Raw genomic sequence first — 13539 nt, 5'->3', positions numbered from 1 at the left:
ACCTAACTCCCCAAGCCTGGATGGGTACAGCTCCAACAATACTCAAGAAGCTCAACATAAGGGCAAAGCAGCCCGCTTGATCAACACCCCATCCACCATCTCAAACATTCACTCCGTCCATTAGCATACAGTGGCATGAGTGTACTCATTATACAAATTACACTGCAACAACTTGCCAAGCCTCCTGCAACAACAGCTTCCATACCTGCAACCTCTACACCTAGAAAGGATAGCAGATGCCTGGGAACATAACCTGCAAGCTCCCCTCTAACGCCACATACTATTTTGGCTTAGAACTATATTACTGTTCCTTCACTGGCACTGGATCAAAAAAAACAGGAGCTTCCTCCCCAATAGCACTGTAGGTGCACCTACAGCTGAGGGACTGCCACTGTTCAAGGCAGCAGCTCATCACCACCTTCTCAAGGGCAATTAGGGATGTGCAACAAATGTAGCCTTCGCCCACGAAAAGTATTTTTAAAAAGCTCATTTATTGCTCAGGCTGCTGGATTATGCAGTCTAACACCATACAGCAATTTATTTTCTACTAACTTAGCACTCAGTCCTTAATTCTCTTTTAGATACTTTGGGGGTGAAATTGGGACCCTCTACTGAGCAATATTTAAGAATCCAAAATGGCATCCACAACATGCATACACATTTCTGATGCTGAGTGAGCCAAATGCCCTATTGGTAAAGGGGCTACTGCACCCATCTAACATCCACCGGAAGATCGCTGGGCAAGCAGATCATGATATTCAACGTGCTTCGCTGATTTGATGTCAGCACTGTCACTTTAGAGCTTCACTCTCCAGTCTATGTCCTCTCAAACTCCAACAGCTAAATGCATGTTCAATGACATGAAGGACAAGCTCAACCCCATCCCACCTACCTGCTCTATTTAAAGGGACCATCAGCTACTTACAGGTTAGTTGTTGGATTATTTATCCAGGCTGCTGAAATTTTATGCATTTTGGGTGCTTTTGCATACGTGCTAAAAGTTTCAATAATCTACAACTGGTCTGGCTGGTGCTGAAGTACTTTTGGATGATTTAAAAGATTTGTGCACAATTGCTTTCAGACATGAGTGGCCAAGTGAGGTTTCCTTTTGCTGGGAGAATAGGCAGAGGCACACAGAGCAGAACGAGTTGCTGGAAGGTGGGGAGGTTGGTGAGAGAACACCTCTTAGCAGCAGGACATACCTGCTGAGGGTCATTAGGGAGATCAGTTGGAGAACAAATGGCAGGAGTACTGTGATGGCCTAGAAGCCCCTTTGAGCTCTGGCATCCAGAGCCACGATAGCAGTAGTCTGAACTTCCATTGCAGAAAGTTGAGATTGCATGAAAGCAGCCCAAGCTTCCACTGCAGAACTCAAACGTTGGATGGATGCTGGTTGTGCTGCAATGGAAGCTAAAACATCAACCATCAGATGCTGCATCGTGGTTGGCTCCACAGGTGTTTTGATGGAGGGGGCCAACTGTTCCAAGTTAGAAAGGTTAGGGGTTAGGTGTTGCAGAAAGTCCTGCGCCTAGTTGAAGCTGGACTCCACCACGTTCCTTGACTTTACACTCAAGATCTCTGGCAGGCTTTTGAGTCCACCAAGCATTTAGGAATGCACACCCATCAGTCTTCTTCTGCTGCCTGGCCCGCAGGCCTCTGCAGCAGAACTAATATGCAATCTCACCCTCCTGTACCTGCACTATTCTTTCCACATGCCCTGGCTCTAGCAAACTTTTGCCCAGAGTCTCACCTTGTGCAGATCTGACCTTTATCGTCTCCCCTAAACAACGTGCAAGTATCTGTGTTTGTGGCTGCAACTGTGCAACTGAACAATGGTGTGTTTTCATCTTCATTGTCTTCTTGCCCTTCCTCCACTCCTAGGGCAGGATGCCATTCTTTGGCATCTGAAAGGAAAAGGGGACAAAGGCTGGGATTTGGTGAGGAGGAGAGGGGAAGTAAAAAGTGCATTTTTGCACCAACAGCAGTTTCTCAGTCAGAAGAGACTGTGGCATGAGGGGAAAATGGGGCAAGAGAAGGGGAATTAGGAACGTGGATACCCTCATCGACATCAGCAATGGTACGTCCCATAATGTCCTGCACTGGTCCTCCTTCATGTAGGTTCGAACATGCAGGCACATCCCTCCCCCAATGGTTAGTTCCTGTTGTCTGCAGTTGTGTGTCACCTTCACCTGCAAGAGAGGGGTAAGAGTGTCAATGAGTGTCATGCAATCTGTTTTGTAATTTGGGTTCCATGATTGAATAGCTGCCAGTGTGTGCAAGCTGAGGGATGTGGGTCTAATGCTTGCAGTAATGTTAAAACCATTATGGTGAACTAAAGCATATATTGTTAGATATGAGTTCTAATTGATGGACAAGGTTGATAAGTTTGTGACAGGGGTCTGGTGAATTGGGCAGTGACTGCGGCTAATGGTGCAGTTAGTAGGATATGGTCACTTAAGTGAGATTATTAAACTTTTTCCAGCACTGCATCTAGATCCTTGGGGCTATATTCCTGGCAATGATCTCTGTGGGTATCTGTTCCCACTGACATCTCATCATGTATCTGGAGGGCTTCCTGCCCACCCAGGATACAAAACATCTCTCCTCCTTTCCAGTTCTTCAACCATGATCTCCTATGTGGCAGCCAAAAGCGACAGGGAGGGGGGCACACGCTCTCTTCCATTGTCAGCCATTGATCTCTCTTCCACAAGTCAGATTCAGCTGTACAATGACTCCCACCCACAATGCACCTGCTCTTTAAAAAAATGCAGACTAGCTTTAAAAAGTCCAAATTACCAACAATATTGGGCTGATGCATGCAGCCAAGGAAAAATGCAAATATGATGGCTCCACATAAATAACATTTTAATGAGGAGGCAGCACAAAGTTGGTATGCTGCCTGCATTCCATTCCATGGACATGGGTTAATTACCTATCGCGATCTCTGCATCCATTTTCAGAGGCTAACTAACTTATAGCCCATTGACTCAGAACCTACAATAAAAATATGCAAAATATTTAAGTTTTATATGTCCATTTATGTACATATTATATCAGCTTCTAGCTTCACCCCATAATTTTTTTTCAAAGTGATTTGAGTTCAGTGGTTTTCATTTCCTGGTTGGGCGTCTGGGAGAATTCTTAAATATAATTCATTGGACAGCTTGATGACATCACTATAGCTCCATGCTGGGAATCCCCATTAAAGAACTATGCAATCCACTGCATGGTAAGGGAAGTAAAGTTCTCACTACAGAGATCGCTAGAGCTCTCAGCGAGGCTTTCTTGGAGTTCAAACCCTAGTTTTAACACTGACTACAACATTTTTCTACTTATAACCACATTGTTGTCACAATCTGAACATCAATTTGAGATTTTCTGATAAACTAAATCTGGGACTGGCTAGAATGCTGGGACTCCAAAGTTCAGAATGCATTAGAAACCTGGAGTGAAATTCGTGCAGAAATAAAAAAAGAAATTGCTGGAAATGCTCAGTGGAGGCGGCAACATCTGGGGGAGAGAAACAGTTTCAGGTCAGTGACTTTTTGTCAGGACAGCTTTTTGCTTTTCTATTAGTGAAATTTAAGCAGTTTGTCACTATCACTTGAACCCCAATATACATCATAACATTAAAACAGACGTCAGGCAATATTATTCTGTGGAGCTCGAAGTCGTGACCTGGTTTATTGTAGCTTCATTGAAGCTTCATCTTCCTTCCAGCAATACAGATCATGGAAAGTAGCAACAGATGACAGGCTCCTATGGTGAATTATATGATTTTACTTGAAGCTGTATAAGATCTTATTTAATTGCACATTACATTTAATGTCATGCAATTGAAACAAATCTATGGGAGAAGGAATTTTCCCCATATCGGGCGGGGCGTACAGGCACGGGCGGTCATGGACCGCACCGCTATTTTACACGGGCAAGCCAATTAAGGCCTGCCTAGCATGTTTGGCAACTTCCAGGGACGGTGGAAGCAGAGGCAAATCAGCAATCACCACCGGGTCGAATGGCAACCCGGCGGCCTGTTTAAAGGCCAAACTGCAGCTGCTCAAAGGCTACTGTACATGGCCAGAGGTTGGGGCCAAGGCACATCGAGGCTAGCCATGCAGGAGGGTAGGGCGGGTGGTCACTGTGTGCCCAGGTTTCAGACAAGTGCCTAGCTGCCCTCCTCAAGGTGGCGGCAGCACAGCGGGAGGTGCTCGTCCCCAAGGGCGGGAGGAGGAGACCACCCCACTTGACCAAACGTGCATGGGTGGAGGTAGCAGAAATCGTGAGCTCCCATGATGTGGTGCGACACTCATGGATCCAGTGCTGCAAATGCTTCAATGACCTGCTGTGCACGGGAAGGTGATAACATGTTGGCAGCATTCATTTCACCCATTATATAAGTTTCTCCCCTGCTGGCGCTCCATCCATGTCGGAGTGGCCTGAGTGCAATGAGTCATTGACGGCATGTATCCTTAGCTGGGCGGCCCAGCCAATATTCCCTATGCATTTGTCAGCCTAAGAGGGTTGTGATGAGATGGACTCTGCACTGGCAGCATGTGGTGGACTGACATCCACATGATTGTGGTGGGGGCAACCTGAAGGATCTGCACCCAGGCGCAGTGCTCGAACTCCAGCACATGTTGAAGTCAGGGTGATGACATGGTGGGAGGGGATGTTCAAGGTGGCATGACACAGATCAATCTGCTGACCTCTGTGCTCCATGTCATTGTGCCTCTTTGCAACAGCAGCTACAACTGTGTGTTCCCAACTGTGATGAAGGCAGCATGCGGCCAGGGTGGGAAAGGGGGGGGGGGGAAGGACACACTGCACCCCTGCAATGGGCAACTGGGCTTGGGGTAGGCCGGCCGCCAGGAGATTGACTGTAAATATATCACTTATGAATGCTATTTTTTCATTTCCAGGAGAATTCTCATAACACCGCCGAGCGGCTGAGGACTGGCAGTGGGCCAGGTCAGATTTTGCTGCTTAGCCGTTTTGAGCAGGAGGCCCTCGACCTGGAGAGGCACCATGCACCCAGGTCCACTGGAGTCGGAGAGGCTGGAGTTCCACGGGCAGGTATGTGTGGCCAGCACAGATGTCACCAGTAGTCTCCCCACATCCATGGCAGTGCTGAATGTTGAGAGAGTGACGTAACCAACGTGGCTTGCCCGTTGCGTGTGGAATGATGAGCACATGATGATTCAGGGGACAGGCATGTACATTGACATTGCTCTCAGGCTAACCGATCGAATTTCCTTACTCTTCCTTTCAGCATCATCGACATACGGCCGGGACCCAGAGCAGCAGGGGCCCCCTCTGACACCTGAAGGGCATGAAGCAGCACCATCAGGAGTGTCACGCCATCTCTGCCAGACAGGCACCAGCGGAGATATTGGCACCTTGGTGGGCATCATGTCTTCGGCTAGTGTTCTGGGTCACAGCAGTGAAGGCACTTCACAGTCACTGGAGGAGCTGGCGGAGACAGAGTGCCGATGGCGCGAGCACTCAGAAGACCAAAGGGGCCCAGGCACATGCTCAGTCCATCGTTGATGAGCCTCTGGCCTCATCGGCAATGCAGTCAACTGAGGAGATGCGGCAGGGTGTGTGGGACCATCTGGTGCAGATACATGAGGATGTGCTTGGCTTGGTGACAGTGGTGGAGTCTACGTGGACCGTAGCTGATGCATTGAGCCTCATTGCTGTGCGCCATGAGTCCTTCATGGAGAGAGTGGCCATTCTCATGGAGAGGCAGCTCCAGGAACAGGATCAGGGGTTCCTGGGGTTGCACTCAGACCTGCAATCCCTCACAGGGGCATTGGCTTCATGTGGCCAGTGCTGGTTTGGGCACCAGGTATCTCATCGCGGTGCCCATCCATCTACGGTGAGCAGGGAGCACCAAACAGACCCCCTCACATCGGCAGAGCAGCTGCCTGTCATTTGCTGGCGCCTCTCAGGGCGCGCCAGATGAGGGCGGCAGCTCCTCCACCAGTGACCGCAGAACCCAATGAGGCTGCAACAACTGGGGACATGCCAGCTCTGGAGCTGGCAGCTCCCTCCCAGGTGGGTCCAGCACAGGCTCGAAGGGCCAAAGGACGTCCGCCAAGGTCATTGAGGCCAACAGGACAGCAGAGAGAGCAGGCTGTCTCAGATGCCAGTACCAGCAAGGGGGCACCACAAAGATGTAGCACCCGCAAATGTAAAATGAAGGCACCTTAGGCACACCCCAGGTTTATCACTGGTGATTTTTTTTGTTGGCCCCCCTGAGTTCCTTCTGATTGTGTGTGAAGTGCAACACTATTTTATTTCTGTTATGACAAGAGACTTCTGTTAAATCATTAAATTTATGTTGTCTAAAATGGCTGGGGGTGCCTCTTTTCTTGGGCAGATGCATGGATTCCTGAGATTTGATGGGTGATTTGTGTGTCATTTACATTTATTGACTGGGCCCAGCATCAATGCTCCTATCCAGACAGATTTTGCACTATGGTCTCCAGGATGGAGGCTACAGGCCAGGCTTGTGTTGGAGATCCATATGTGCTGTGCTAGCTAAAGGTTCCTTGCATTAGAGCAACCCAGGTGTCCCTGCCTCTCTGGAGAATGCCCGGGTCAGCGTGTGCCCCCTCATCATTTCCCTGTGTGTTCTCATCCTCGGACTCACTACTGGACTCATCGTGATCTGCCGCAGCCACTCCGTCTACATCATCTTCACCCACAGCGTTCCCCCTTTGCAGCGCAAGATTGTGTAAAGTGTAGTATGCAACCACTATCAGGGACACTCAATCTGGGGAGTACTGCAGTGCGCTTCCGGAACAGTCCAGGCATCTGAAGCACATTTTGAGAAGACCGATGACTCTCTCCACCACAGCCCTTGTGGAGGTGTGACTTCTATTTTACCGCTGCTCAACTTCTGTTCTTGGACAGCGGAGAGGCCTCATGAGCCACCTTCTGAGGGGATAGCCCTTGTCACCCAGCAGCCATCCATCCAGCCGGGCTGGAGCACTGAAGAGCCCCAGCACCTGGGAGTGTCTGAGGATGTAGGCATTGTGGGAGCTGCCTGGGTACCTTGCTCAGACTTTTAGAATCTGCATCCTGTGATCACACACTATCTGCACGTTCATGGAGTGGAAGCCCTTCCTGATAACGAAGGCACCGGCTCACCTGCTGGCACCTTGATGGCCAAATGAGTGCAGTCTATAGCACCCTGGACGTGGGGGAAGCCAGCAATAGCCGCGAAGCCTCTGGCTCGCACTGTCTGGCTGGCCTCATCCCAGCAGCAGTGGATGAAGGTCAATGCACGACTGAACAGAGTGCTTGTGACCTGCTTGGCACTAGTGTAGACAGCTGATTGCAAGGCACCGCAGAGATCACCCAGCCACCCGTGGATGAGCTTCATGCAAATTTCTGATACCCGCCTGCCCGTTGCACTCTTGCAACGAGCCAATGATCGCACGGGTGCCTTAAAATCCAGGTCATTTGGAGCCTCAAGGGTCTTAAGTGGCCTATTAATTAACGGCAGTCGCACAACGGACATCATCACGCACTCACCCACCGAAATATCAAAATGGCACATGGCGACGTCGGGACGCGCACCTGACATCACCACACGTCATTTTACGCATCGGCGTGCAAGTCCCACCTCACAAGCCAATGAATAAACTCTGCCCTATATAAAAGGGCTGACTCCTCACATGTTCACTTTAGTAAAGCCAAGAAATAATTGCATAAGCAGTGCAATTTGTCAAATGCAACTCATTTCCTTAACATTTACAAGGCACTGAGCCTCACTCACTGATAAACTGGGTACTGAGAGTAGCATAGGGTACGATGAAGAACCACTACAATGGGAATGTGAGCCAGGCTGAAGGGCAGGTGCAGCCATGGGTGACTTTATTCACTTACAGTTCTGTTTTTCATGTTCCTATCATGAAGCAACTCCATTAAAAGTCTTTCCCCCAAGCCCACCCCACTCCTTGGTGTTGCAGTCCACATTATTATGGGATGGGCACCTCTTTCTGGCTTCAATTAGGGCGCTGCTGTGAACCAGGAAATTGCTGAGGCTTGAGGGGGTGGGGGCTGGAGGAAAATTCCACAATTTTAACTGTCACTTTCAGATCTATCCAGGTCCAGATTTAGCATGTTCTTTTTTTAAAACCTTTTAAACATGCAGGTGAAAATAATCCAATGAAACTCAGTTATTCACTTTTTGATCCTCTTATATCAAAAGTTGTCAAGTTCTTAGATATTAAGTAGGGAGAAACTGCCAGAGCTGGGAAGAGGCTCGGAATTCTTGTGTTGGAGAAGTGGTCCTCTCAGATCCTTGGTCTTCTTCATGTGCTTCTGTTCTAATAACCCAATATCATGTTTTTTTTTTAGAAGGCATTTTAAGCTAAAATGCGCATCTGAATCTTCTCAGTTATAACTTCTGAGACTATTATTTGATATGATAGGATCTTTAGTTTAAACAGAAGTTCAACAGATGGAAATCGGTTTTTCTCCCAATTTATCAAGCTTCCAGTCTATCTACTTTAACAGTGGTTGTAACAGACAGGAGACTTGGTAACTTGAAGACCAAGCAATAGATCCTGGCTTCTATAAACAAATTTTAAAAATGCACAATTGACTGAATTTAGGTTGTAAATAATAATGTACCGAACCTGTGCAAAGAGTTACAGTGATACCAGTAATAAATGAAACGGATGCGATAATAGTATCAGCTAAATAACTGATTAAAACCAAGGTTAAATGTTCTAATCATAAGATGGAATTTTTAAAATCACTTGACTGCCTTAGTTCAAATAATGTAGAACTCTTATAGCAGATGTTAGAGCATGGAAAATTATGCCCAAGTTAATTTCTTCAGTAATTTGATAACTAGAGGATTTACATTTAAGATCATTGCCAGAAACAAAAAATGGAGATATTAGAATTTTTTTAAAACGCAGATGGCTCTTTGAACACAGAATGCCTAACCAGAACCAATGGTGGAAACAGCTTAAAAATTGCCTTTAAATGGGAAGTGGATTTTTTTTTTACATGGGATTGGGTGGATAATCCTCACTGTTTGTTGGCACAGTCATGATGGGAATAATAGCCCCCTTTTATGGTGCGAAATTCTTTGACTCTAATTCTTTGATTTGCTATCTTGATCCCCAACCAACCCCGACATCCATTCATGACTCTCCTTGGATTAAACCTTAAAATTTTACTTTCCCACAATATCGTGACTTAGTTTGTATGATCTTATTCCATATTATTTTTTATTTGTTCCACCATGCTTAGAGTTGTGAATTTAAACATTTTTTTTTATTGTTTCAATATCTGTTGCACATGATACGGTATCAATAAAATAATTTTTCCTTTCTTTGTATTCTCACTGTATATAGTTTTCCAAAAGGAAAATTAAGAAAACTAACTGTGGAATGCTTTCTGAACAATATAAACCTGTGGCTTACTCTTTTGTGATCCAGACGACAACAGCAGCCTTATCGGGACCCCATTATCTTGGAGATCCCCATTGACCAGAATCACATATGGAATGACTGCAGCGACAGGAGTAGGATAGAGGCTAAGTATTTTGACTGGCATCTCACCGTTTGGGTTTTGAAATGCAACAGTACAACATGTCTCATCTGGCTTCCCATAGTTAGGTGGCCTCTGCCAAGAGGCAGTCTCTGTAAGCAGACATCTTGAGAACAATTCAATAAAGGCCGATAATGAGAAAGCACTGGAAAGCTCTGCTGTCTTTAAACACGAAATATGGTGTCAGGAAGTGAAGATAAATTAGAAATTTGAAATCCTGAAAATGCTGCAGAGAAGACACTGAGACCCCAGACAGACAGAAATGTTAAAATCTGTAAAATCTGCTGAAGAAGGACAAGGCAAAGCAAACAAACCAAAGGCTACAAGTAAAATACTGGCTGTAGAGGAGACACAGCTCAGAAAGGCACACAGAAATGTTCAAATCTGCTAAAAACTGCTGAAAAAGGACAAGGAAAAGCAAACACATACCGAAAGTTGCAAGAAAGATACTAGGTGAGTGAATATGGCATTAAACTTTCCAATCCCAGCTCCTGTCAAATTGAAAGGCACTGCATGGCAGAACTGGCAGTTTTACCACTTGCAATGGCAAAACTACAAGCTTGCAACAGAGTTAATTAACAAGCCGGAACCAATAAGAGTAGTGACACTTCTAACACTCCTGGGAGGGACTGTTACAAATTATATACCACCCTAAGTCTAACCGCGAACAAAGAAAACAGACGGCAGAGATTTTGAAAGCATTGAACAAACACTTTGAATCCTAAGTGAATGTTACGTATGAACGCCATGTCTTCAACACTAGAACTCAAGATGAAAATACTATCACTGAACAGTTATGTGACTGCAGTAACACAGCTTGCAGAATTATGGCCAGGATTTTACGACCCCGCTACAGCGTGTCTCCCCAGGATGTAGCAAGCCATTTAAATCTCCATTCAGTTCGGCAGGACCGTAATATCCCGCCAGGTGGGAGGGGCCATAAAATTCTGGCCCATGTTAATTCCAACAGCTAAAAGATTATCTGATTAAAGATAAATTAGGTGAGAGCAAGCCCACTGGAAGATAAGAAACTGATGCTCAAGAAAGCAACGGACGTGTGTAGAAATGAGGAAGTTGTGAAATGCCAGCTGGAGCACATGTACGGCAGAGCAGACCAGGAGATACATTATGCTGAGAGATATTTCAGGTCAAAAGAGCAGAGCAATCACAGACAAAGACCAGGATACAAATACTGCAGCAGACTTAATACAAAAGAGAAGGATTGCCTAGCATGGGGAAAGCAGTGTTTTCACTGCAAGGAACAGAATCATTTTGCACACTAGTGTTTGGCAAAAAAACAGCAAAACAACTTTACAGATGGCCACTGGAGAGATATCAGCAGAACAGTATGAAGAACTATACAATAGGTTGGTTCCATCAAGTCTGTGGAGGGTAAACGGTTTGTGACGGTTACAATGATGACCATAGGAGGAGAGTATCAAGTGAACAAGTGTCAGATACACACTGGTGCGTCGTGCAACAATGACCTTCACAGACCTGTGCAAAGTGGCACAACACGGCGATCCAAAAATTAGACCCTTGAAAGTAGGATTGAGGTGCTTTGATGGCATGATACTCATACCAAGAGGACAAATTAGTCTGAGAGCCGAATACAATGACAAGAAGGAAGAACTAGAGTTCCAGATCATAGATGGGATGCAACAGCCACTCATCTCAGCTGAAGCAAGTCTAAAACTTGGACTGGTAAAAGTTGTCCAATAGCACACCAAAGCAAGCAGAAAAGGGCATAAGGGCAATTTTGTGACTGGCTTTACATACTAAACAATGGCTGTGTGGCTTTCACAAGACTACAGTGAAAAACAAGTCCATTAAGTTCCCCCAGTATATAACAAACCTAATCCTAACATGTGCAGAGGCAAGTGAAGAATTCAAGGCCGTACAAGCATTATCTCACTTGAATAGCGCTCAAAGTCTGTTACACAATTTAAGGTTAGTTGATAAAGTCCTTATGCTATTCTTTTCTGGTTTAGAGGATCAACTAAACCCCTTAGCAAAAGTTAAACTCAGCCTTTATTCACTTTGACATGTAAACATGTAAATACACCACCTCATATTTGGCCAAGAGTTCATGATTCAATTCCAGCAATGTATCTTAACAGGCACAGTGTGAAATGTTACTATGGCTGAGAATTTACTTAATTCAGACTTTCAAATTCAGTGCATCAACAAAGACAATTAACTTACTTTAAAAGCAGCAAATTTCAAAAGCCATGAATGGTAACTCGTTCTTGCTGGATTCTATTCAGCCTATAGGCAGAAAATAGCAGTGCTTTAGAAAGGTCTACTTCAGATAGGACACAGACATTACAGAACTGTAACAGCTTATGAAACCTAATTGTATACTGTTGAATCCACGCTGAGATTTTCCACTGGTAGTTGTAAGACTGTATTGTGCTGCTGTGTTAAGCATCCTGTTCCTCACATCACTGTTTGCCTGCCTGGCTTAGGCCAAATGGAAAAACTGACCAAACTCTATCCTTGCAGCTTGCCCTGACCAACCAACTGTCAATAACATCTGCAAATGTCTCAACAACTGCAATATCAGGTTATGGTTGTTACCAATTTGTACATCCCATTTTAATCTTGCTAAAATGTATATTTTAAAGCATATTAAATAAACCAAAAAATGATCTTATATCTGTATATGTCCCTGCAATAAAGCAAAAGACCCACAGCAATATAGATTGGGGGGGAAAAATGACAATCAAGCCAGCGTTGCATCAATTTGTTGAGAGTCACGCTGGTACTTCAAACACCACACTGCCCTTGAAACCAGTTTTAAATTGATGGTGTCATTCTAAATTTACAACATTTACATACCTAATATTACAGTTTTGAGGACGTCCATCACCATCCAGGCCTCGTACATTGTTCAGTTGTGATTGTTTAAAATTCTATAAACAACCAACCAAAATACATTCAAAATAAGTATAAAAAAAAACATTATTTCCTTTCTCACCCCCTCAGCTTATGATAACCTACAAAAATTGTTAATATATAATTGCTGCAAAAAAACTTGTAACAACAATAAATAGCTTCTGATTGGGTCCTTGAGCCATTGAGGCCATTACCTAAGCAACAGCTTTAAAAAGACAGGCTAGGGTAGCTACTAAACATTATAACCCATCCCACACCCAAGGCAATCACACAGAACATTTGTTAGTTTTTAAAACATTCCCATCTTTGTCCTTTTTGCTTTACAATTTAAATTACACATTCTTCTAACATTCTCCAAGGCAATTTTGGTATTCATCAAAAATTAACAAATTTCATCTGAAAAGTATCACATTTTGTGTGTGTGTGTGTGTGTGTGTGTGTGTGCGCGTGTGTGTGTGTATGTATGTGTATATATATATATATGTATATATACACACACACGCCAATATTCCAGTTACTAATACCTGTTTTTGAAATAAATAGATCAATCCACTTCAAACTTCCTTACAGTTTACAAAGATGCACTCAACCTAATCTAAGTTAGTAGTTCCATACTAAGTTGGCACATTTAAATGGAAATTTTAATGCTTAAGATTTACACCCAACCACAGAAATTTCCACAAACAATTTGGATTTTCTTTTTGCCAAAAATCACTGCTGGAGCTTTATTTTAGCAGCAGAGACATACTTGCAATTGCACAAAGATGTACACAATATCTCATGATAATGGTGGTAAATATGAGAGCTCCTCATGGGTTCCTCACAGATCCTGAAGGTCATTGGGGCAAGTGAAAGAACTTTCATATTCCGCCATCTGGAGCACTGTTTTCTATTCATCCTACCCATTTTTAAATACATTTTCTTGAACCCTTTATTCGGTACCTGCTTTTTTACACCAATTCTCTTCTCATTAATTAGATATATCCATGATCATAACCCTCCAGCTTGGTGAATAATAAAACAGAGCCGATAATTTATCCCACAAGCTCAACATCAATTCTATAT

The 13539-nt window shown here is 44.6% G+C and overlaps 1 protein-coding gene across 9 annotated transcripts in view; it reads right to left on the bottom strand.

The window, feature by feature from the left end:
* The window catches only part of LOC121283061 (rab effector Noc2-like), a 238999-nt gene that overhangs the window by 160426 nt on the left and 65034 nt on the right, over positions 1-13539 (bottom strand). For 2 of the 9 annotated variants that reach the window (XM_041197084.1, XM_041197081.1), the window contains exon 2: positions 11782-11844. The exons of 3 other annotated variants lie outside the window; for them this stretch is intronic. Coding sequence is in view for 3 of the 6 variants with exons in the window: in XM_041197079.1 (XP_041053013.1) it covers positions 2058-2138 (81 nt within the window). In the remaining 3 variants the exon portion in view is untranslated. Of the gene's footprint in view, positions 1-2057; positions 2190-11781; positions 11845-12417; positions 12492-13539 lie in introns of all 9 variants that reach the window. 4 more of the 9 variants (XM_041197079.1, XM_041197082.1, XM_041197078.1 and 1 more) reach the window with 4 other exon arrangements.

Source organism: Carcharodon carcharias, chromosome 10 (assembly GCF_017639515.1).
Source record: "Carcharodon carcharias isolate sCarCar2 chromosome 10, sCarCar2.pri, whole genome shotgun sequence".
Taxonomy (NCBI): domain Eukaryota; kingdom Metazoa; phylum Chordata; class Chondrichthyes; order Lamniformes; family Lamnidae; genus Carcharodon; species Carcharodon carcharias.
Note: the sequence above shows the minus strand (reverse complement) of the source record. Positions and strands in the feature narration are given on the sequence as shown.